The sequence below is a fragment of the Calonectris borealis genome, chromosome 3 (assembly GCF_964195595.1).
Source record: "Calonectris borealis chromosome 3, bCalBor7.hap1.2, whole genome shotgun sequence".
NCBI classification, from domain to species: domain Eukaryota; kingdom Metazoa; phylum Chordata; class Aves; order Procellariiformes; family Procellariidae; genus Calonectris; species Calonectris borealis.
Window position 1 is genome coordinate 85,180,219 of NC_134314.1, and position 26,199 is coordinate 85,206,417.

The following is a 26,199-nucleotide window of genomic DNA, read 5'->3' on the forward strand; positions in this document are numbered from 1 at the left end:
ATAAAGTAACCATAACAATGCTACTTTGTGCTTCAGTGTTCCTTACTTTCTTTTTTAAAGCATACCCTCTAGATCAGGAGTTTTATACTTCAAGGCCCAAACTACAATGCAAGAACAGAAGTGTGGGAGGGTAAAGAACTTTCTGCTAAACAGAGAACAAGCTGGATAAATACAGAAACAACTAAGTGCTAGTTAGAAACTGGAGTTCGTTTTTCTGGACTCTTGCTGGCTATACATGGCATGTAGGCATCTAGATCCCACTGAAGACAGCGGTGCAGGTACTTTGCAAAGTCTCATCCTTCACTTTTCTCCTGTAATTGTTGCCTTTCATTTACATTGCCAACAGTTCCAGATGTTTTATGATAAGTGACTACTGTGTATGCAAAACAAATCTATCTGTGGTCAAACCTTTACATAAGACAACTTCAAAAGACAGTATCAGCTTGGGGCTGAGAACTAGTGAGGACAGAACACACAAAACATAAAATGGGACATTGAACAGCATATCATGGAAAAGTGGTAATAGTCAAGATACACATTTTGACACAAGCTTGGTGAAGTTCAAAACTTGAAAGACTTGAGAAAGAATAAAGACCCCAATAAGACAATACACAATTTGTTCCAGAGAGAAACCAAATTAACATATATCCTCCAATTCCCAAATTATATTTCTGGTCCAGCTTTCAAGAACTATAAAATTTTACCTCCTAACACACACCGGAAACCATCCCCACGATAACCTGCCTTACACTGGCAGCTGAAGGACCCAGGAGTATTGTAGCAGAAAGCATCTGGATGACAGTGGCCCTGTTGACATTCATCTACATCTGTAAAAGAAAAGATCAATCTCAGATAACTGATGGACAAATCAGGGTGGTGAATTAAAGTGCAAACCTGCCGTATTACTTTCAGGCTCCTATTTTAGGATATCTGATTAGAATTATAGACCTTTGGAAGAATGTCTATACACAAATGCAAAGGCGCGGGGTGCGGAAAGCATGCATGTATTTTAGGTTCTGGCTCTCAGCAAATCCCTGCACTCTGCTATTCTGAGGGGTAACTAGCATTGTTAACTCACACAGTAGTTTAGAAATATATGCCTTTGTTTCTCAAGGAAAAGACTTAACACAGCCAGAGAAGTAGGATTTGGCCAGCAAGGTTTCCAACATGTAGGTAGGTAAAGCTGCTCCCCCAGTGCACTCCCATTGACATGAAACAGTATATAACTTTTCTACATAGCCTGAGCATCATGTGACACCAGATTAGTAATATAAACCAATAGAGTGCAAACAGTTCCAGCAGATTAAGATCTGGTCTGCTAACTGCAACTACTGCAATTTTTGCATTTACCTCATCTTGGACCTTCTGTAGCTCAAATACTGAGGAGTGAATTCAAAAGTGAGGGAAGGAAAGGACAAAAGCTTAATGCAATGCCTGCCTGAGGAACTTAAACTATGAAATTTCCTACTTTAAATCACAAGTAACTAAAGGACATTGCAATGACCAGCCAAGATGTGCAACAAAGGGTATAAAAACCCTACAACAAATGGTGCTACCCACCCTCACAGGCACGCCCATCTCCAGAGAAGCCAGGGAGGCATGTGCAGATGTAGGTGGACCCTCCGGTGTACACACACTGAGCGCGCTGAGGAATGTCACAATTGTGTGTGCCTGTCTGGCAATGGTTTACGACGTATTCAACAGCTGCAGGTTAGATGTACAAGAGAGAAGATGAAAATTTGAATTTTCCTCTGCAATGTCTGAAGCTCATATTAAGTTTATAGGGAGAGAAGAACAGTCGTGAAAGCATACAGAAGAGAAAGGAAGCAAGGAAACTGAGTTTTTTGGTTTGGGGGTTGGGATTTTTTTGCCAAGATCTCCCCTTTCACTAGTGTTAAATCTTATTATTATTTTACAAGGAAGTGATTGTCCTCAGCACCTCATAGATGTTTGTTAACATAGAACAGGGCAGAAAGGCTACCACAGTGACAGATCCTAATATCCATGAGTCCTGGATGGAGAAATGTAAGGCATCTTGCAGAGGTACCTCACACATTAACTAAGTGGCCAGTTCACTGCACCGGGAATTATTAGATATCCCGCCAGCACTGACCCAGGGCTGTCATCACTTGGCAACAGATAGGAGCTGTGACTCACTCAATAGGAGATAAACACACTTGTTAACTATCGGAGAGATTTTTGACGAACAGTGGAAGCTGGGACCAGTCCTGCAGCTTTTCATAACTTTCTCATTGTTGACAGCAGTGACTCTGGAGGCATTGCACCGCTTTGCACACAAATTATTTCAGGTAATTGCTGGAGCCCTGCCCATGTTTACCTGTTATGTCAGAGAAGAGGAAAGGAAACTGTGGTATTTAAAATAGGAAGAGGCAAAATACTACAAAAATTTTGGGCCCAGAAATGCACGAGTTTGCAGTGTGCACATCTAGAACAGACTTCCAGCTGCCGTAGCAGAGAGTCCACTAAGGCTTTCTTTACACAGTTCTTACGAGGAATTGAGAGGGAACCAAGATGAGATTCTACAATGCTCCTTTCATCACAGTACACAGATGGAAACTAACACAGTATCGGCAGGGAAATAACAAAAATCTGCCATCAGATCCAGATCTGAAAACAGCTGTTTTTTCCATTTCCCTGGAGGACTTTACATCATTGTTAGAATCATTTATATCTGTTCTGTTTGATGAAGTAAGTTTTAGACTACAAAATAATCTATTCAGAACTGCATTATAAATGCATAAGTTTTGGAGTTGGAGCTCAAAAAAGAGTCCCCAGGTCCTCCTCAGCCTACCAATAGGAGAACCGGATTTATTTACAACTCTCTTCTAAAGCTATCCAGTGAGTCACAGAGCTGGTATGAAAAAGCTGGAGTTCCAGAAAAGCTGAGTCAGAACTGGTATCCCAGAGCAAGCTGCAAAAGCACAGAGGGGAGCTGTTGCCCCTTCTGGGGTTCAAGTTGTCTGTGGGTTATAAAACCCTCCCCTGTGGAAAGGGGAACAAGAGTACCATGACATTTATTTTCAATCTGTTGAGAGTTCATCTTCCCTCTCTTCAGTCTTACAGATGCAAAGTTTGTTTTTGATTGAAGGAAGGGGTCAAACTGAAGTCCTTCAAGCTGGGCAAGGAATTACCTAGCACTTGTTAGAAGTGCGACTCATCAACTTCATGGGAAAGTGGTAGAGTGAAGCCAGTGAGGTCATGGCTGGAGGGAAGAATGTTCCCTTTCAGGTCCAAGTGACAAAAGGGCAGTGGTGGACATAATGGAAAGAACATAAAGCTGCTCTTCCACATCTCGCCCTCTCTCTTCCAGTGTCCTGGTAGAAGAAGTTGCTTTTTCCAACCATTCTGCAACAAAGGGGATACTTAGGGTGCACTGTGAGCAGACGTGAATGGCAACTCTTACTGGAGCAGAGAAATTGGGCTCGTGGTGGAATGTAATACACAGCACGCCAAGTCACACACTTAAGGGAAGTAATGCAAATTTCTGTTGTAAGATGAAGGCTTCTCAGTCTTAGCTGACGAACAGTCTCGGCTATAATGAGGAAAGACCTGAATGCATTAGCTCATCAAAGGGTAACTAAGCTTCCACCACAAAGCAGTCACGACAGAAGCAAACGTAATCCTCAGCTGTTACCAGTCATTTCTGAAAGAAACAGGAACTGGTCCAACCACACTGGAAGAGCGTGTACAAATTTTGTCAGTACAGAATTATTGTCAGGTTGCAAACAGAGACAAAAATTCTAAATAAAAAAAAAAAAAATCTAATCTATATCCTATCCTCATAGTTGCAGCTTTAGCAGTAGAGTCATTATCCCTCTTCTATCTGCCATTTGTAGATTTTTTTTATTTAGCTTTTGATATTTGCAATATAAATGACACCCAAAAGAATCAGCTTAATTTTCCCAAAGGTAAAGCTCATGGTTTTTCTTTCTATATGGAAAATTCACTTTCAATACACATCCCACACAATCATCTTGCAATTCTGCCAGCTACCAAATGGAATTTCTACAACTTCAGTGAAAAACAGAGCAAACAGGAAAAAACATCCCGTGTTAGGACAACCTTAGTCCAGCAAGTACAGATGAACTCAGGCTTCCTCCAGAAAAAAGTTTTTAAATTAAATAAAAATAACTAATTCAGTGACAACTACTGAATTTGAAGTTTTCATGGTCCATTAACAAACCAGCTAAATTTCCTCCAAATCTTAAAGATTTTAACAGATCTGTAGTTATAGTTCCTTTTCAGCATGATTAACTATCACTTCAGAAGAAGCCTGCAATAGCCAAGACACACTGGTTTAGACCTGTGCATTGCCTTATCCCAGGGATAAATCTCTAACTAAAATCTAATCTGTTAAATCTAATTCTGGATTAGATATAATAAAGAAACAAAACCCCAAAAAGCAAAAGCACAGGACTACAGAAAATGCCGGAAAAGCCCGACCTCATTTTGAAAGTGAGATGCTGTGAAATACCAACAAATTAATAACTACTCGCTTTAATTTTTCTTCTTTTACAAATTTGAATTTTACTCCCATGTGAAATCTACAGCTAAATAATGGTATAGAAAAGACAGAAGCATTCAATAATCATTTCCACTTTCTATTTGGAAACATTCTGAATGGGGAATTTTTATGAGACGAAAACAAAGTACTTTAGGCACCTCCTTTTTTTACCTAATGGATTGTAATCACTAACTGCAGCATGAACTCCTAAAATTCAACTCACGTTAGAAGTCAGCGCAGATCCTAGAAGCTCTGTTTTCTGTCTCTGTGAGATGAATCACAGCTTGAAAGCCGGTGGGAAATGCTTTTAAGAAACGTGAAACTCACCAACACAAGTCCGCCCATCTGCTGCAAACTGGTATCCTTCAACACACTCGCAGCGGTAGGTTCCCGGTTGGTTATTGCAGACTGCATTGCTGCCACATAGAGCTGGTTGCTCTGAACATTCATCAACATCTAGATTATTATAAGGATTCCAGTTATTACAAAGATGCATTTAATACTGATGCCAGAAAACTAGAAACTGTGCAACTGTTGAATAATAGCAGGCTTGCGTATTTAAACCACATCTTGGATAGGCCATACCTCTTAAGACATGTTAGTATCCTGAAAAAAAAATTTTCAGGTAACTGTGTCCTCAGCTAATCTGTACCAAAAAAACGCAGAAGTTGTTCTATAACAGAGTAACAAGGGGAAGGGACAGTAAATCAGAGAGGAAGGAGGAGCCACTGAGAAAGAAAATACAGCCTACAAGGTGATCAGAAGAAGTGATGACTACTGGGGGAGCATGAACTTTAGGAAAGACTTCCCCTTTCATTATCCATATACATCTCAAATCCACTGCTGCTCAACTCACAGCACCAGAGGACTGGGAGGGTCAGTGTGATGTTGTTGTTTTCATTTGCAAGTTGATTTAAGGGTTGGAGTCAGGGGAGGGTTATGTTTTCATTTTTTTATTAAAAAAAAAACAACTCAGTTAACTAAATTTCATTAATACACACTTTCACCTCTTGAAAACAAGTATTTGTGGTGTCATTTGATTATAAAACAAAACCCAAACACATTAAGAATACAGAGCTGTACAGAGTGGGAACAAAAGTCTTGAACAGAAGGGACTTTCAAAGCAGATCTTGAAAAAGATTATTTCAATGAGTTCCACATATCTGTGCTCTGTACGCATGCGCATATGCCATTCCTCATCTCCTTCAAGAACTTTTAACCTAGTTGACTCATTTTAACCAGAACTTGCAGTACCGAAAATTTCTCACAGCTAAGTTCCCACAGGTTTTATGAAAAGACGAACTGGGTGGGAAAGATGCTTTGCAAGCTAGCAAAACATACCCAAATTTGACGCTTCAAGACAGTCAAACTTGCTTACTTTGATTATTGAGATATGTCAGCTACCCCAGCATCCCTCTAACCTATCTTTCCTAAAACCAGCCTCTCAGGACAGTTCATTTTGCTAGAATCGCTAGTCCTGAGGGTCAATACATTCCAAGCAAAACAAATTCTACATTAGCTGTCATTTTGTAATGAAAGTTTTCTGATACCATAACAAACGTTTCCATCTCCACGGAAGCCAATGGAACATTCGCAGAAGAAACGATTTCCAGTTCCTGGACGACATATCGCATTGGTGTCACAGTTATGGGTACCAGTGTAGCAAGGATTCCGGTTAATATCAGCAGAACCATCTGACAAGAGAGACCATATTTAGCCATGATGACTCTATCCAAGTAATAGGCTCAGATAAGGCCCAGGAGGAGATTGCTTGCAGTGCACAGGAAACAAGGAAAGAGAACGCACCAGGAAGAAGGGGACTTGCAGGTGATATGCAGGACATGAATCTCAGACACGGCAATAGCACCTGTATTCCTTGTTACTTGTGCGAAGGACTGCTGAGTTAAAAAATAGAGAAGGCACAAAAACCTCTCTGAAGAGCAGGACTGACAAAGATAATGCATCTTCCAGCCACTGACACTAGACCCAAAACGCAATTCTTAACAGCTTGATTTGTTCATTTTAATTAGTAGAACTATATCTTTGTAACAAACAAAAGTGAGCACAATCTTTTCTTGTACTCATCTGGTGTGCATTTTCAAATAGCTCCTTTGTTTTTTCCTGATTTTAGTGCAAACAGACAAACTTGGACAGCTCATCCAAAAAAATACACTTCATAGGCTGCCTACCTTCCAAAGATAAAACGCCGTGTTTCAAGATAAATTATAGAAACTAGCTGTTTCAACGGCAAATCTTATTCCCCTCTTTTGCCTTTTGCTCTGACAATGCAAAAAAATTCATTAATAGAGGAACTATAAATTAGGTAAAGATAAATTATACACTCCACATATCTAAGCAGCAATAGATTCAAGGCGGTATGTTGAGAGTATTTCAAGGAATCAGACACAAAGTCCGCTGAATTTCAAGAGGAGATAATCACTTAAATACTTTTCCCCAAGTGAAAATACAAACTCTAAACAGTCCCATTTCTCTTCTTAATTGATGGACCCGGACTTCTACTGACTAATGCAACGAATTAATACAACTCATTAATTTAACTCAGCTAAGGCAGGCTAAAAAAAAAAAAATATAGAAGCCTGCTCTTAATTACTCACGGAAGAGAAAAAAAAAAGATTTCCAATTCATACATACCACTGATTGGGCCAATGGAATTACTCATAGCGTATCGCAGAATCTGCTCATCTCGGTTATACAGGACAAACACACTGTCCACTGAGAGCTGCTGAGTAGCAGAGGCAGCATGGTGAGAGTCATCATGAATGCATTCATCAAACGAGATGGTCTGTCGCCACTGATAGGCACCCGTGTACGTGGAAGCAACCCCATCCCGTTCTGGCTCTGTCACTGTGTACTCCCTGGTGGACGATGAAGTGATCACTGCAACATGGCAACAAACACGCTGATCAGAACAGAGAGCAAAAATACTCTGCCCAATGCTATCTGTAGACTTGGGATACAGGCTGAGTAGCGTAAATAGAAATTTCAAAGGCAAGAAGCTATGAAAGTGTATGCATTTCCATGCAAAGGAATAGGCACTTGAGTAGGCTTACTCTGTTCTCAGATATCACAGCCTTGAGGAACGAGTCATATAATTTATCTTGACGTATTTTAAAAATTTAACTTTACTTTGTGGGTTACCAGGTAAAGAAAGGAAAATTCAATTCAGGAAACTCAGAGGTTTCTTTAGATGAATTTACGTAATGGATCAATAAGCCAAGAAGGACAAGAGCCACCTCACCAGGACCAAACTACACCCACTTTTAGTTCACTGTAGTCTATTGGCATTGGACTTTGACAGAGTCCTGAAGAAGATGCACGTCTGAGAGCTCTTGTATGCTTCAGTTTTCCATATTGTGAAAAATTGTGACCAAAACTCTTCAAAGCAGATCTGGGCTTGCAGATCCTCCCACCAACAGAAAGCTCCTCAGAACTCCACTATTCTTCACGTGGACACCGGAACACACTTGTATCAATCCACTTGCAACAGTTGGCAAAAGCTGGATTTCTGCTATGTAGTGGTCTATCAGATATGCCATAGGACAGCAGAATAACTATTTGAGTCCTGGTAAATCAAATCCAGCCTGAAGGATGCCTCCTTCCAGCCCCCGACTTTTCCTCCACAGGGACAGCATTTCTGCCAAGAAGGCAGGCATTCTACAGAGCACATGCTGCCCAAACAACTCCTCCAAAACTCTGAAGTTGTTCAGCACAAAGCGGAACCTTCCTGCTGCCTCCAGCTCCTCCTCCTCACAGTCCATAATAACAGGCAAAGCAGCAAGAGGGGTTCATCACTGGCTACCAAAGCCAGACATCAGTGGATTTAAGACAGTAGTGATGCAACTACACCACTTTCGGCTATCTCTAGCAATCAAAGTGTGCCCTTGGAGCAAAGTGTACTCTCTCCAGTATTCATGTGCACCTGGATGCACCACAGGCTGCTTCCTCTTTATTGCTCTTTGACAGCCAGGCTGGCTGGCCAGCAACACCACTCCAACCTCACTTTGTTTTTGCTGTGTTGAAACACCCATAATTTTATGCAGGAAGAGGAAAGCAGAAGATGGGAGATTCCCCTGTAAATAGTGAAATGAAGAATGGCTCTCTTACCAAATCTCAGAGTCTGAGATAAGGAAGAGAGAGAGAGGAGGAGAGTAGTACTGAAGAGACAATGGAGGAAACTGATAAGTGAATTAAGAGGCTTCTAATTTTCTGATCAGTTGTTCAAATTCAGCTCAAATAATACTGACAAATGCTTGTTACTAACACAAGGCACAGTCATTGCAATGCAGTTTACATGATACATACTGGTAAATAACTGGTTTGTACAGTCTCATCGGACAAGACCAAAGCCCACTTAATGACATTACCACAAAAAGGTATACACCAGTACAGCTCCTACTGAAGAGCTGTGGACCCTACAAAAAGCTTTGCAACTTGTATGACTGCCACCAGCAGTGTAAAAACAAGGCCAATGGAAAGGGAAATCAAGAGTGTTTTGCGAACATTGGTTCAGAGAAAGTTAAACTCACATCTTTTTCAATAAAAACATTAGAAATATTTGCATTGTCCCACTCAAAATCTACCTTCTTTTGGGACCTGTTCCTAAGAGGTAAAAAGCAACTTTCTATAAATCGAAGGGTCCTAAGTACACTCGCTAAGAAGGGAATAAAATAATGTTTTTTAGATTGTCTTACTCTCTGCTCTGAGAAATGTGCATTTTCTTATCATTTCATTCTTAGGGAACCTTACCAGAACTAGAAGTGTGATAGAGTTCAGTGTATGGTTCTATATGGACTGATGCGCCAGATGGGATCTCAGGTATTCTGCCCTCCATTTCTGTGCTGATGGTAAGGTGACCATGCTCATCAATTCCACTGAATTTCTGCTTTATAACCAGCTTCTCATTGTTGCCAAGAAAAGTTACTTCCGTTTGCCGTGTAAACTCACCACCTGAAGAAACAGTATTAGTTAAACCACGTAACAGAGGTTTTTTAATCCTTCTATTCAAAGTATTGCTTCTAGTAGATAAAATATAAATTACTATTTTCTGCAAGATTTGATGTAGCGTAATTGCTAATATTTTGGGTTTCTACAGAAATAACTTTCAGAGGTATACTCATAATATCCTTGGATACTGCAAGGAAACTGTCTTTTCTTAAGCACTGAACCCACTAAATTGCAAGTAAGCCTGAAGAAGCAGGGTTTTTTAAATTAAAAAAAAAAGTTCCAACAAAGCTAATAATAATAGGCCTTACCCTACAAGTTAAAATGGCAAAGGAGTTGCACATTTTAGAGAAAAACTCCATTAGGAATACAGCAAGTTAAAAAAAAAATAAAAAAAATCTAGTACATCTGTTTCCAAAACAAAACCAAGTGAAATGTATGTTGTAAATTCCAGAACAAACTTCAAACACACCAAATCCAAGAAAATCCCAAAACAAAAGTTATGTTCAACTGAATTCACAGTACAGGGCTGTAAAGGATAAAATTTTAAAAAGAAACACATGTTCTCCTAGAACAGATTGGATCTACAGCTTGAATTCATGTGCACAACCGTTTGGCCTCAGACTCTCATGAAAAGCTGTAATTGTGAACTGGGGTTTCCCTCAAATAAGTCAGCAGAATCATTTGCATCTCATGCAGGAATTGCTTCTGTTAAGAATTTCAGACCTTCATGAGGTCAGATTTTCTTTTCTCTTTTGCTCCATTGGTACAATCAGGCAATTAACACATTAGACCTCTTGTAGATGTAGGGGCAACTTTTTTCAGTAGCTCTGTACACTCTAGTACCAAAAATCAGATCCTTTTTAATAATCTCTTTCTTGCATAGGAACTGGCCAAGCAATTCTTCTTTCTAACAGACTTAACACGCTTGTGCACCGACAGTAAATTCAAAAGTCCAATATCTATACATTGTAAACAAGAAAAATGGTGAGAAGTTTGATTACAAAGCAATCCATTTGCAGCTCAGAATAAACATGTTTCCATCCTACATTGCTTCCAAATACCCTTTCTTTTCCCTCAAGACAGAGGAAAGCATAGCACAGTTTTTGAACATTATTTTAATTTAGACGTTACCAGTAACACTGAATCCATTTTTATATCCTTGCTGTTCCACAGCAAACATCCATCCTATGATACCACCAATAGAGGCAAGAGGCAGCAAGGAATACCCCAAAGTCTCTGGGATTGTGCTGATAGCAGTGTAGGCACGCCCTTGGTTCATCACAACATAGGAGTGGAGATCAGTGTTCTCGAATATAACTGGAATGGGGTTATTTCCTACAAAGATTCTTCCTTTGACCTTCCCGTTGACTCTCTGAGGAGAACCTGGCAAATCAATACAATGCATCAAAACAAAACAACAGTTCTCACATGCTCTCCAAGGAATGTGTTCAGAGCATTCACTATGTTCGAAGATATTAATGTTGAAATAAATGGCAAACAAATGCTCACAGAATTCAACAGCAAGGAAACTGCCTACTAACATTGTGTTAATTTGCTTACGTACGTACGTGCGTGCATGTGTGTGTGTTGTCATTATACAGATGACTAAGTGGCCAAAACTGCCTGAAGAGATGCCCTTTACCCTAATTAACAATTTTGTCTGCAGGCATAACTCCATAAACAGACTTAGCTGTTACAATCTCTCTGACAGTAAGTGGCATACAGAAACTTCTTTTGAAGATCACACTTCATATCAATACCTACTAAATTTAGATTTGTTCATTCCCAATTAGAAGGCTAACACCATTAGGTGTTAGAATAATTGACCTATTATTCTAACCTATTCTATTTCTTGACTCAAAACTATTGACCATTTTAAGACTGTCCGTGTTTTACAGAAGTAGCTACTTTGGATTGCTAGTTTTCTTCTGTATATAATTTCCTATATGCAAATTCAAATTCCATTATCATCAGATCCTTCTTTTCTTTCTCCAGAAAATTAAATTTTATGAACTGACAGCTAAGTAGTAGGTTTTGCTTTCCTGCCTCATAAAAAACACAAAGTCTGCAGTCAGCTATTTCAGTTGTTGAAATGCATCTATACTCCTGAGTCAAGTCACTATGAGGATTACAAGTGTATATATAAGAAATTCCTTTATGGATTTTACACAGGAACAAAGTTTAAATGGGTATCTAACAAAAATCTGACAGATTAGCCCTTTAGTAAAGAAGCTTAAGAGTAGACAAAGAGGAGCCATGCTCTTTGCTTTGATCATCAAAGTTAATTTGTTCGTCCCCTTTAAACCGTCCATTTCTAGAGTGGGAACCAAATCAGATTATAACACATTGAAACTTCACGACTAATTCTAGCAATAAACACTGGATGTTACACTATCTATTAAATTATGTCAGTTATGTAAGTGTTTATTTTTTCTAGAAAGTCATGTTAAAATACATAATGCATATAACTGACCACCTAAAATAATTTGCTTCACTCAAAAACCCACACCATTTTAGAAAGCATAGCTCACTTCTTAAAATACCTTTCGATACATCTCAGTGATAAGTCTTTCAAGAAGTATTTAACCACGTGTCTTTTTTAGTATTGAAAACAGGTTGCCTCATTCAAGAATACCATGTGCAATTGCGGCATATGTACCTAATTTTCAAAAAAGTTACCTTCTGCTACACATTGTCTGCCATTTCCTTTGTAACCAGCAATACAACTGCAACAAAATCCATTGGGATAATCTTTGCAAATAGCATGAACAGAGCACTGGTGGCGATTGTTAGCACAGGTCTGTTGGACATCTGTGTGGTAGCGAAACACTGTAGAAAATAAGACCAGACACTTATACTTCATGCAATTACTATAGCATTCACATATCCCTGGTTTAGTTTAAAAATATCTCTAGACTAACTTGATGAGGTTTTTTTCATTTTCTCTTTAAGGAAAAGAAACAATTGCAATTGATTTTTGCTAACCTTGCAATATGCAAGTAAGTCTACTATTTTGCAAAAAACATCAGGGCTTCAGATATTAGAAAACTGTTTAATTCTATTGACTTCAGCAGATCTATATTAATACAGATCAGCTAAACTGTCTTGGCAAAATTAAATACACAATAATTTTAACCCGCCCTTGTTTCCAAAACAAAGCAAAAAGGAGCCTTTCCAACCTCAGAACAAAACACATCAGTATCGTACCCAGAACCATGCACCAACTCATGCACCCTGTAATCCTAATTGGGTTACCCTATTATTTCATGGTGATAGCAATTCTCACGTCTGCTTCAAGAAATAATTAACATCTGGGCAGTCAGTCACACTGTTTTGAATTTTCTCAAACACTTCCTCAGAAGTTACAATCGCTAATCCCACTCTTGTAAAACTTAAGGCCATGAAACCCTCGCCAACAATTTTTACAACAGTGACTATTCCCAACCTTTGTTAAATCACCTGTATTCAGTAACACATCTATGAAGGAAATAAGCTAGGTTTCAGTAGAACTGATCATAAAACCCTTACCAGGAACAGCCACTTAATGCAGCTATTAAACTTAAGATCATACCTTTAGCAACAGTCCTGGGCAAAAGAGAAGGGGAAATCAGTTGCCGCTAAGAATACACCAGCTTTAGGAATACAGTTATCCCTATAGGAAGCGTTCCTTAGGAGAGATTCAGGTTCCACAGACGCACTGTAAATGTGCTCTCCTGTGAGCTTGACTGGGGCCATAGTTTACTAGACTGGCGAGATCTGAATCTGAGGTGACATCCAAGTTAACTACCTTGATGAATAACACAAACTTATAAAATGTGTCCAGATTTTCAGATATGAAGGTAGTGAGCAGGAAACAGATTATTCCTTTAGTAGTTCAATTTCTTGCACACCTCTGTTTTTTGCAGCCTATCCATCTTAGAAGTACCCAAGCTGTACAAAAGACCTTACCTATACCAGTTTCATCGAATTCTTCCACATCTATGACTTGGGGTTGCTGTGGGGGGAACTGCTGGACCTGGAACTGGCGAGGTGGAGCTTTTGCTGTTGGGAAATCTTGATGACTGTAAAAAGACTCAGTTGAAGGTGTTCCTGTTACATCTTGGTATGAATTCACAAAGTCTTCTGCAGCAAGCTGAGGAACGCTATACGTAACGTGTTGCTGATCCTCTTCTGTGCTGTCTGTACTACTGGTGACATACTGCTGTCTTATTTCAGTGGAGCCATAGTCTGACATAAATGGTTTTGAAGTCATCTCCTGGTCTTGTTCATTGGACTCTAGGCTCTCCAAAACGTTGCTGATCTTGGCAGGCACAATACTGTCAGATGAGCTACCAATCTCGAACACCCAGACACCTTGTTTCCCAGCATTGCTGCTTCTATCAAAGAGAAGCATATGCCAAAACAAAATGATCAAGCACAGTTGTGTGGTATTTCTAGCCTACACAAAATGTTATCCTTCACTGAGAAATATCAGGGCAAAACTATCGAATTATCTTATCTACATACTTATCTACAGGTACAGTTTATTTAGCTATAAAACACCCCTGACGGTTTGGATAGCATTTTTTTCTCCACACCCAGAGCTCTCTTCTTGAGAATTTCTAGCCTTCTTGTCTCCAAAATGACGGAAACAAAAGGAGATATTTGGATCACAAAGTTCTTGCTAACACTTACTAGAACCTTCTAACTCATTCCTTTTCCTTCTTGTTCACTTTTTCTTTCAAAAAACAGACTGCCCAGGATAAAGAGTTAAAGTCTTAAGTGGTCCTATATTTAGAAGGGCTAAGTATAGAGCAGCTCCTACCCGTGACAATGGAACTATGGACTTTTGACAAATTAGACCAAAGTCCTTATGTTCCTCAAGAGGGTGGATATTTATCAGTGGCAGACTTTGCAATTTCTTATGCAATGACTAATGGGATCTTATTATTTCTCATTGACTCATGCTACAATTAAGAAAAACATGGACCTCCTTGATGTTTTCTTGAGGAGTTTAAACAAACAAAAAAGCATACTTGTGCAGGTTTCTAATGCTGTCTTCATCATTAGCAATGACATTGTAGGATCCTGGCTTTTCCCAAAAGTAGTAGTTTGTAGAGGCTTGACTAAAGCCAACCATAGCAGAAATCTTTCCATCATCATTCTTGGAGTATGTACTATAGAACTGCAAACTATCTTCTGGATAGAGGAAAATAGCATAGGAACTGGAGTCAGAAGAGGCTAAAACAGCCTGGAATGTGTTTCTCTGTGGAAAAAAATCAACATCCATTTACTCATGGAAAAATAATCAAGATAGACAACAGAATAACATTTTTTTAAACACAAAGTCAAAATCAGAATTTCCATCACACATAAGGCATCATGTACTTCCTAGGAGAAATCAATATTACGCAAGCTTATGTTTTGCTAAAGCAGTTTTAGCTTTACCATGCATAAACACTAAAAAGAAAGCATTATCAAAGGTGAGTGAACTTGTTAGGAAATAGCTAGAGAGGCTGCCTAAAACGTAAGAATTCTAAGTTCTGTAACATGCATAGGATGCTATATCATCTCCTTAAAATAAAAAGAGTGATGTGTTGGACTAAATAGAAAAATTCTGTAAACAGACTATTTAAAGAAGAGTTCAAGTTTCATGTTGCTGCAAGTATCTTTTCCTGTAGGAACACTCCTACATACTGTAGGAACCATCGAGACAGTACCTCAGACATCAGCTATTTCGTTGCTACCAGCGTGCAGAATCATTGCTGTGAACACAATGGTTGTGTCAAGTTAGGCACAAGAAATTAATCTTTGATAAAAGAAGATTTGATAAGTTGTTGTAACGTTCTCAACTTTATACATTGTGAGCAGGCTCACCAGCTGGGATAATTATGGTGCATAAGGTTACGTATCTTTGCAGGATAGTACCTAACATGGTTTAAAAAGGGAAAATGGTTTGCAAGTAACACAAAAAATAACCTCTAATTGCCTCTTCATTCAATACAAGCTACAAAGCATGACCTTTTTGTGAATGCAATGTCAATTGTCCAAAAGGGATTCACAGTATGATATTCCTATTAGTCCATATGCCTATCAGATTTTAGATAGTTTGATGTTAAAATGACTTAAGAGTCTGTTGAAAAATGCAAGCCAACTGCATTATATTGACAGATGGAGGGTAGGATATCCTACTATTTCAGTTATTACCACATCACACTTAACATTCAAAGTAAAAGTTGCCAGGGAATACAAAGAAATCAGCTATGTAGATTCAAGCATTTTCTTTTGAATGAATAAAATACTGTAAAATAAAAATCAAGTAAAAATTCTGGAAACTTCTATTTTGCTACAGCCTTTTCAACAACAAAACACATTCTTAACTGTACAGGATTCATTTAAACACAAAGGAACTCAAGCCTTCAAAACAACAGGTTATGGTGTTACACTTCAGCTGAACATGTGTCCAACATGTCTTAAAGCTCTGATTAAGATTCACCTTTTCTTCCAAAGCATGATCTTCTCCCGGTGCCTGGTAAGGAGCCACGAGCTTCCAGGTAACAATGACAACACTGCTGGGATCAAAAGTAGTCTCAGGAAAACCACTTTTGATATAGTCTGATGCAAGTTGCAAGACATCTGAGGATGAATCTTCTCTGTAATACACATTTCCATGTCCATCTGTTGTGTCCAGGTCAGCCATAAAAGGAGCAATAGCCCCAAAACTGACTGGAAATTGACCGAGATACTTTTCTTCACTTGAAGGTTCATTCACTGCAATAATCCCATTGGTGGCAACCTAATAAAAAGGTGGAAATTATAAGATAGGTACTGTTCATATGGCTCTCTCCCACACCTATGTGCTCCAGATCACAATATTTTCATTGCATTTCCAAAAGAAACTGAGTCAAAAGTCAGTCTTGTATTTGTAAAGTAACTGAATTTTCTCAAGTTTTTGTTTTGTATCCCATGTCAAGAGTCTTGGGATTTCAGTTGCCCAAAACCAGAGGTCTACTTTACAGATAGACCAATCTTTTTTCCCCAGGTAAGGGTTTTAGCTATTTAAATTTCAGACACTTAGTGCCTCTTCTAACAAAGATATACATAACCACCACATTTCACAAGTTTCCAAGTCTTTCTCAGACCAAGACCCAGCGCAACCCCTCTGTGAGTCTGTCAAGAATTGTGCACAGACCCTCCCAGACGACCAAAAGCTCTTCTCACTTTTAGCTGTTACTCTCCTGAAGAGCAATTTTACAACAGCATCACTGGGGATGGTGAGGGTGAAGCAAGTATTTGCAACAGTTACTTTTTTGGTTAACCAGCAAGCTAGATTCTCACCTGGTGTAAAGCAGAGTGGACTACAGAGAAGCTGTATCAAAGTCATAGCATACCCCCTGGGAATCTGGATTTCTACTGTGAAGGCAGAGGAGGATCTGGACAGTTTAGAAAGCTGCCCATTCCTAAGAAAGTCTGCTGTTGATGAAAAAAAAAAGGGGGGGGGGGGGGCGGCAAAGGAGAAACTGAACAGCTCTGCCTTGTCCCACACACAGGCTATGTCATTCCCATGAAAACCTGGTTAGGGAGTCAGGACGCAAGTGGGTCAGTTGAGCTTTCCTTGCCACTACAGCACTGCTTCAGAAGCTGATAGAACTTCTGAGCAAAGAACTAATCTACACATAGGTACCCACCAAAAAACTGCTCTATGCTTAAATATTGTAATAGCTTAGGTGAAAGTCTTCTGGGAAGATGTACAGATTTTTCTTTGCCTGGCCAGGACTGCTCTAATTTTCACTTCACTTCACTACAACCATCCTCCTAGGAACTTCTCTGCTAGTGTGCAAGGTTGACCGCAACAAGCCGCTGCTCACTCTTAAGATACGCTGTGAGCACAGCTCCTATAGAGGCTAGGAGACAGAATTTCTATAGCAGATACAGGCCACCCTGTAAATTCCCTTACAGCTGAGTGCCCTGACACAGTCCTATGGAAAACTGGCTCTGTTACTTGGGGGGGGGGGGGGGGGGAAGCATTAACATATATAACTGAAACTCTTGGTCTGAAAATGCATACATATTGGCTCAGCGAGATTTAACTGGTCAGCGAGATGATGACTCGCAGCCAACCACCTCTGACTAAAAATGAAATAAATAAATACATACATACAGGTAGATGCTAGGGCATGTCCAAGTGTGAGAGCCAAACTCCCTTGGCAAGCCAGAGCTGACTCTCACACACACAGCAGAAGCAAGCAAGACTACAGGTGTCAGGCCCTGAGGCAGTGCATAAACTGCTCACACACAGCTTTTTGTCCTGGGCCCTTCTTCCAGATGTGTATGGCACTGTATGAATCTGACACATACAAATGTATTTCCAAGTGTTTGACTACCTCATAAGAGGACGGATCTGACTACCTGCAGGCAGCCAGGCACTCACCACTCTAGAGCTGCTGCCACACATGCAGATGACTCAGAGAGGGACAGAGCTCCCAAAACTGGCACCACAAACTATGAAACTAAAACTACAATCTCTCAGTTTATCTCACTCACCTGGATTCTTGCGAATCCAAGAAGAACAAACTGCTGCTGGATCTTTTCACACAGTCCAAGATGTTCACGTTACACAATCTTTATGAAAGCTTGGAAGAGGGTCAGAATGGCCACTGTGACTCAGACCTCAAGGCCATCTAGCCCAATTGCCTGTCCCCAACCATACCTGGTAGCTTACGGATTCGGCAGAACAGGAGCAGGACATGCACATACTCCTCCAACCAGCCTCCGACCACATTCAGCTCAAGAAATTCCCTGTGGTTTAACTGTTTATTCATCCTCAGTAGATCTCCTTCACGTATTTGTTAAGTCTTCCCTTCAACACATATAAACTTTATGCATCCACAAAATCCGTTAAAAAGGAAATCCACAGATCTGAGACCCTGAGGTCTCTCCTACTTTTTCTTTGTTTTCAGTTCACTCCCAGCTTCATTTGATGGCCCCTAGTTTCTGTATTGGGACATACAGTCAAACCTTGCCCAGTCTCTCCCCTGTGTAATTTCTTCTCCAAAATGAAGACCCCCAGCCTATTCACGCACTCCCTGTGTAAGGGCTGTTCCCTGTCTCTGATCATTCTCATTATCTACAAATTTTTCTTCCCCTTTTCTACTATATACATTTGGAAACAAGGAGGCCAGTACTACATATATTCTTCAAGACACAGAGAAATTGTGGGCTGTGCAAGCCTGTCAGGGATGTTGGCTACATACGTCTTGGCAACATCCTTTAAAATCTGGACCACCATTACTACTGCTACCTATAGCAAATCAGAAAAAGTGTAGTATGGGAACTCGTGCTACAAATCACCCCTTCATATACAGCACACACCTATACCTTGAACCCTCCTTTGGCTACCCGGGGGGTCAGAGCATGCCCCCTGCCACAGGCAAGTGGTCAATCAGCTTGGTATATAACTGGATAATGGTTAGCATGAACCATTACCTAAACTTAGCAAATAGTTCACACGGTGTATCAGAATTTACTTTAAAAATGGCTTGACATATGCTGACTGTATTGTCTGCAGATGTATAATTTCATTAGTTGCTACAGTGAAAAATACTACAAAAAGTTAAGATCATGTAAAAAATGGGAAGCTGGCTTTATGCATGAACAGTATATCTAAGATATATAAGCAGTATGTAATCTGCACAAGCATGATGGGAACGCAGGTCATGTTAAAAAGGAGGAGGAGAAGCTGAATATTATGATCATTTTTGCTCTAATCATTTGTGACTTAACAGTGGCCACAGATCCTAAGGTGAACTATGACTTTTAGGAATACAGAACTAAAGAGACAGCATGGGTTACCCCAGTCTAGACCCTGCAATTGCAGGCAGACATGCAAGAGAGATGTAGTCCAGAAAGGTTCCCAGAACTTCTATTACATCTGTACACTAGAAAATGCCTCGTATCCCTGTAAACCAAAGCTAAAACTTACCCTAAAAATTAAAAGCCACCAATTATACTATACCACTGGATTACAGTAGGGAAGATGGTGGGCATTAAGACATTTTAGCAAGGAGATGCAGTCCACCTTTAAAGTAATAAATTTAGAGTAAATTAAAAGTTTTTCCCTTCCTTCTCCTTGCTTACACTTCTTGTACACATGCATCCATACTCCCACTCTAAATCCCCTTGTGAGAGATGACTGGTGTTTGAAGTATTTTAAACAAATTCCATACTCTTCATCAGATTTGGTGTGTGCAGACTTTGCGGCTGCCTGGTCGCCCATTTATGGCAGAGATTAAAATAACATTAAAAGAAAATACAATCAGGACTAGTTAATACTACAGAATAAAGTAGAGACCAGAAGAAATGACCTAACATTTGGCCTTCCTCTTCTCACCTACTAGGGGCATGCTTCTGACTATTCATTTCCTATCTTGCTAAAAATTTAAAGGCAACAAGTAGTTTTATTAAGGAGATGCAAAAATGCCAACCCCATTTTCATTTGTTTGTAGTTCATAAATGAGACAATTCAGTTTTAAATGTTAAGGGAATGTTTGGTTGCAAGTACTCTATCACCCAGAAAACATTTGCAAGCCATTAAATGAAAATAAATATACAAACTGCTCACTTTGTGAAGAGACTTTTAGTGTAGAGAATGAACATTCATCATTACTGAAAAAATGTTTTTCAGATTTAACGATACATTTATATTGACAAAGATGGTGAACAGTATGATTTAACTTTACCCTGTTCCTTTTAAGGTCACACAGATAGGTTAAAGTGTGAACCCCAAAATAAAAAGTAGTAATTCAGGCTAAGTACTGGATTTCATTAAAGTATCATTCCTGTAAAAAGGGAAAGGGAAAAAAACAAAGGTCTCAGGTGGGCGTTGTCCAAAGACCAGCTGTACTGTACATCTTTCCTTTTAGGGTATAATATTATTTAACTTGACAGGAACTAACACAGATGTATTTTTAGCATGTTAAACTTCTGGATTACACACATAGTTAACATACATTCGTGGTTTGTAGCAGAACAAATCACACACGCTATTATAGGTCCACCCTGAAAAACTAAGCGAGGAGAAGGAAGTACAAAGAAACAAAGTACTTCTATTGAAAGAAAAAGTGTATCTGTGTGTGTATAACAAAAATTAAAGTTTCAAACAAATGAGGTATTTTTCCCTGTTCAGTTACTAGGCATTTTGAGGACTTGAATATTGTGAGTAAAAGAGTTTAGAAAAAATGAATTTATTTGTATAACGAAGTGCCAGTTGACTTAAAGCAGCAAAATTTTCTAATATAAACATGACCAACTATTAATTTAGGAAGTTAATAAAAGTAACGATTAACAAATTGATCCCAGCTTGCCTTAAAGGACTCTGATTCTTCCCTAAAAGGAAGTAATCCCTAATCCTTTAGCTCTTCCACATCAGTAAGCCCTAGTGTAAACTGAAAAAGCCTTAATAAATGTATGCTATTAAAACAAATAGATCAGCATGGGTTAGTGATAGGATTCAATGTTATAAACCTTGCATAGGAAAACACCATATTGAAGATTACAATATGTGAAAGTCTGTTTCCACTTAGAGTGAATAAAAGTTCTCTCTTCTGTCTATGAAAAGAAAAAAAGTTTTGTTGCCAGGGATTTTATGACAAGCTGATACTAAACAATCGTTTCTCAGAAGTCTTTGCCTTTTTGTTCATGTGTAGAGCTAACTCAAACAACTCAGCTTCTCAACTGTTAGAAATAATAGAGAACCCATGTAAATTTTCAACTGATTGAAGGCAAAACTTGCAAAATCAAGCACTCAAAAATTAAGATAAAGTTATCACATTATCGTGATGAACCATACAGAAAGATGCATTTCATCACAACTCAAAATCTGATCCAGGAATTCCTTTAAGTATTATGATGTATTTCTACTGATACCACATGTTAATTGTATTAGCTTGATAGTATTTATTATCAACTAGCAATACTTTGGTAAATTCTGCTTGCTAAATAACATCATAGAGGTTAATAAGTACTCACTTGCCAGTATACAATAATACTGTGTATTGTGAAGATGCATTTAAGACTGCCCAATACCTTTCCTTAACAAGTATACTTCTCCTTTCCCATACAGTTTGTACTGTGCTTCTGTTTTGCAATACTTGTGACAGGTTAAATGCAAGTTGAAAGCCTCTGCATATTATGTAGACTGATACTGAAATACCATTCATTATCAGACTTTGCCCATATTAAAATCACCTATCCTTAGTAATGAGTAATCATGCTGCAAGAGCTCTTAAAGCGATTCTGGAATAGCCTCTATACAGGTATTCTTCCAGACAAAAACTAACTAGAACCATTCCTGTTTTATCGCATGGGCAAGTAACAAGATCATTAAACTAAAGAAACCTAGTGTCGTTAACAAATTCACTGCTCTTTGAAAACTCTGTCCCCTTTCTGTCACTTATCTGACACGTTATCTTGTTATCTTTGCTTCTCAGTGACTGGATACACAGCCCGCTATCTTTCAAGAATATGTCTGTGCTTCAAAAAGTGTGTTTTTTACTTGGGTTGGTTAATCAGTGATCAAACTTAGAGTATGGAAGACAAGACAATGAACTAAGGGTCAAACTGAAGTCTGAACTCCACTTAATACTTATGAATTACTTTGTCTTTACTGCCAGCCTCAGTTAACAACACCCTTTTTCCACACAGGCAAAACTTGAATCCCTCAAAATTTTGGATTTCAGGATTTATCTAGGTAGGGGCAGTGTGGACAATGAAAAAGAGTGCAAGTTAAGTGGCAGCATTAATATAATTCAGTGTAATGCAAACATACTAAATCTTCAGTGAATATCCATAAAACAGGCTCAAGTACATGGGAGCTACATCAAATTTTGAATAACTGCGGCCACATGGAGGTCTAGTTTCCCAAGTGTCTCCATGTAGATTAGTCCCCAAAGTTGCATCTTAGACCCATGGTGCTAAAGCACGTTGGTTTATCTGGACAGGGAGGTGGGTTTTAACTTGATCAGATTAATGCACTAAACACGCTACGCCTTCACTACTAAGACCTTTCTAAATACATTAGCATCTTCAACTGCCAGCCTAGATGAGGCTTCAGGGGAAAAGAGGCAATAGTAAAACTGCCAGTACTCTTGCAGCGTTCTGAAGACATGCTGCCATTTTTAAAATTTTTTTTTTCTGGCTACTTTTGAGCAGCTCTACTCCAGGCAATCTGTTTTCAATCCCACCTTCATACACCAAACGTCCTCCACTAGCTATAAACATGCACACACAACTCTGGGATGCAGATTCTGTTATGAGGCGTGCACACGTGGCTGAGGTCTGCCTGCAGCCCAAAGCCCGCAGTGGCTCAGGATGTGCATTTCCCCTACCCAAGAGACTCTTGAGCAATGAACATCTGAGAATGCCCAATTAACGGGCAGAACAGCACTCTCAGTGCTAGGAGGTGCAAGTCTTGGACATGTCAGGCTGCTGGCTAGAGACTCATAGTTTCAGTTCTGTGTCTTTGTGTGCTGAAGCACGCAAAACACAGACCACAACAAGCATGTGTTTTAGCTGGACATACACCCTACGCAGGAGTGCAGAAAACACCTAGGTACGGTGTTCACTCTGAATAACCGATTACATTCTCTTTACACTCCTACTGCCTGTTGCATCGCCTCCACAGACTGTGTGCATCGCAAAGAATCAGCGACAGCCACAGTGTGAGAAGGGAGTTAACACGCCCTGATACCTGACTGAACACGACTGGAACAATCAAGCTCTTTGCCCCGACCTCTGACCGCGGCGCTCACACAACCGACGTGAAACCCAACAAGCACCACCACGCACCAACCCAAAGCCAGGCAGCACGACGGCAAGAGGCAGGGAGCCCCCAACAGCCTTTCCGACTCTCCGGCAGCCTGAGCGGGGCCCCGCGCCCTCCCGGCCCCACACTCACGTAGAGGGAGCGGACGGCGGCGCCGTAGAAGCGCAGCGCCGTGCCCAGCTTCAGCGCCGCCGAACGTGCATCGTCCCCGGGCTCCAGCGCGGCGTCGCCCCGCTCCTCGCCGTGCGGCAGCAGCGCCAGCCGCTCGGCGGGCAGCGCCAGAGGCAGCGCCAGGGCCAGCAGCGCCCAGCGCGGGCAGCTCTGCGCGGCGCGCATCCCGACGGCTCCCGGCTCGACGGCGCCGTCCCGCCGCTATAAGCGCGGGCAGCGGGGTGGGGGCGGCCGGGCCGGGCCGGGCCGGCGGGCGGGGGCGCGGCGCCGCGGCCAATGGCTGCACGGGGGGCGCGGGGGCGGGCGGGACTCACCGCCCCCCGGGGCGCCCCCGGCACGGCTCCGCCCGCCGCCGGGACCCCCTAGGGCCCGCTCCCACAGCCCGGAGCGGGGGGCAGAGCGAGGGGGGCTCGCTCCCGCCTCGGGGTTTCGCCCGCCGCCTCTGAGCCTGTGAGAGGCAAGCGGCGTTAGCTCCGGGACGGGGGCGGCCTCTCGGGAGCGCCCCGAGGGCGCCGGGCGGCTGAGGCCGGGGATCAGCCCGTGTCTCTTGCGGGGTGGGGAACTCGGGAAGCTAAACTGGTGCGGGGTGGCAGGCATCCGACAGACGCTTTGAAAGCTATGGCTCTCTCCCAGGACCGGTGGGGTTTCTGCGTTAGTTTGGGAAATGCAGACAGAGTTACTCCAGCAGCCGCAGCATCTTCCACCAGCACGCCAACGGCTTACGCGCTCAAACAAAGCACCAAAATCAACGGGAAACAAAAGTATGAATCCCTATGCTGTCCTCTGAAATAATTTTTACACCAGGTGCTTATTGTCGGGGAGAAATGATGAATTATAGAATAGAATCATAGAATCATTAAGGTTGGAAAAGACCTCCAAGATCATCGAGTTCAACCGTCAACGCAACACTACCATGCCCACGAAACCATGTCCCTAAGCGTCTCATCTACATGTCTTTTAAATACTTCCAGGGATGGTGACTCAACCACTTCCCTGGGCAGCCTGTTCCAAGGCCTGACCACTCTTTCAGTAAAGAAATTTCTCCTAATGTCCAGTCTAAACCTCCCTTGGCGCAACTTGAGGCCATTTCCTCTCATCCTATCGCTAGTTACTTGGCAGAAGAGGCCAACACCCACCTCGCTACAACCTCCTGTCAGGTAGTTGTAGAGCGCGATGAGGTCTCCCCTCAGCCTCCTCTTCTCCAGGCTAAACAACCCCAGTTCCCTCAGCCGCTCCTCATAAGACTTGTGCTCCAGGCCCTTCACCAGCTTTGTTGCCCTCCTCTGGACACGCTCCAACACCTCCATGTCCTTCTTGTAGTGAGGGGCCCAAAACTGAACACAGTGTTCGAGGTGCGGCCTCACCAGTGCCGAGTACAGGGGCACGATCACCTCCCTGCTCCTGCTGGCCACACTATTTCTGATACAGGCCAGGATGCCGTTGGCCTTCTTGGCCACCTGAGCACACTGCCGGTTCATGTTCAGCCGGCTGTCAACCAGCACCCCCAGGTCCTTTTCCTCTGGGCAGCTTTCCAACCACTCTTCCCCAAGCCTGTAGCGTTGCCTGGGGTTGTTGTGGCCGAAGTGCAGGACCCGGCACTTGGCCTTGTTGAACCTCATACCGTTGGCCTCAGCCCATCGATCCAGCCTGTCCAGGTCCCTCTGCAGAGCCTTCCTACCCTCCAGCAGATCAACACTCCCGCCCAGCTTGGTGTCGTCTGCAAACTTACTGAGGGAGCACTCGATCCCCTCGTCCAGATCGTTGATAAAGATATTGAACAGGACCGGCCCCAGTACTGAGCCCTGGGGAACACTGCTCGTGACCGGCCGCCAACTGGATTTAACTCCATTCACCACAACTCTCTGGGCTCGGTCGTCCAGCCAGTTTTTCACCCAACGAAGAGTGTACCTGTCTAAGTCGTGAGCTGTCAGCTTCTCTAGGAGAATGCCGTGGGAGACAGTGTCAAAGGCTTTACTGAAGTCCAGGTAGACCACATCCACTGCCTTTCCCTCATCCACGAGGCGGGTCACCTGGTCATAGAAGGAGATCAGGTTGGTCAAGCAGGACCTGCCTTCCATGAACCTGTGCTGGCTGGGCCTGATCCCCTGGTTGTCCCGGACATGGCTCGTGAGCGCCCTCAAAACGAACCGCTCCATAATGTTCCCCGGCACCGAGGTCAGGCTGACCGGCCTGTAGTTCCCTGGATCCTCCTTCCAGCCCTTCTTGTAGATGGGCGTCACATTGGCAAGCCTAAATATACTGGAATATGTTTCATAAATTAACACCATCAGTGTCAGAGCTGCATTTGATTGTAACATAAAACTAAAAAAAAAGAAAAAAAATATCATCTCACCGATGATATGAGATACAGAGAAAAGAAATATGGGATATCTAAATACATTCTTTCTGACTATGTCTTCTTGTTTTATAGCCTAGTCCTGCTCCCAAGAAACACTCAGAAGCAACTGAAGAATGGATATATTTCACATATTTTTCCTAAACCTTCCAAGTGAAGACAGCAGTGTTTAAGGATTAAATCTTGTCCAGTAAAGGGTATGCCGTCATATTTCCACAGAATGTTTATAGCAGAAAAGCACCTGAGGGAAGGCAGCTGAAGCGCTACCCACATGCTTTTTACATGGCTTTTTACTTTTCTTTAAGCACCTGCCCATTTTTTTTATAAGAAAGCATAATTTTACATTTGGTGCATTGCAAGAGCACAAGACATTCCAGGGTA

The 26,199-nt window shown here is 41.4% G+C and overlaps 1 protein-coding gene across 1 annotated transcript in view; it reads right to left on the minus strand.

Moving 5' to 3' along the window:
• Positions 1–23,653, minus strand: part of NID1 (nidogen 1) — a 46,527-nt gene extending 22,874 nt beyond the window's left edge. Inside the window, exons 1-12 of the mRNA XM_075146504.1 lie at positions 23,424–23,653; positions 15,966–16,265; positions 14,506–14,735; positions 13,439–13,866; positions 12,170–12,319; positions 10,622–10,873; positions 9,293–9,493; positions 7,178–7,423; positions 6,076–6,219; positions 4,853–4,981; positions 1,561–1,704; positions 705–827 (exon numbers count right to left, since the gene is read on the minus strand). Coding sequence (XP_075002605.1) covers positions 705–827; positions 1,561–1,704; positions 4,853–4,981; positions 6,076–6,219; positions 7,178–7,423; positions 9,293–9,493; positions 10,622–10,873; positions 12,170–12,319; positions 13,439–13,866; positions 14,506–14,735; positions 15,966–16,265; positions 23,424–23,627 — 2,551 coding nt within the window. The 5' untranslated portion in view covers positions 23,628–23,653. The remainder of the gene's footprint in view (positions 1–704; positions 828–1,560; positions 1,705–4,852; positions 4,982–6,075; positions 6,220–7,177; positions 7,424–9,292; positions 9,494–10,621; positions 10,874–12,169; positions 12,320–13,438; positions 13,867–14,505; positions 14,736–15,965; positions 16,266–23,423) is intronic.
• Positions 23,654–26,199: the final 2,546 nt, after the last annotated feature.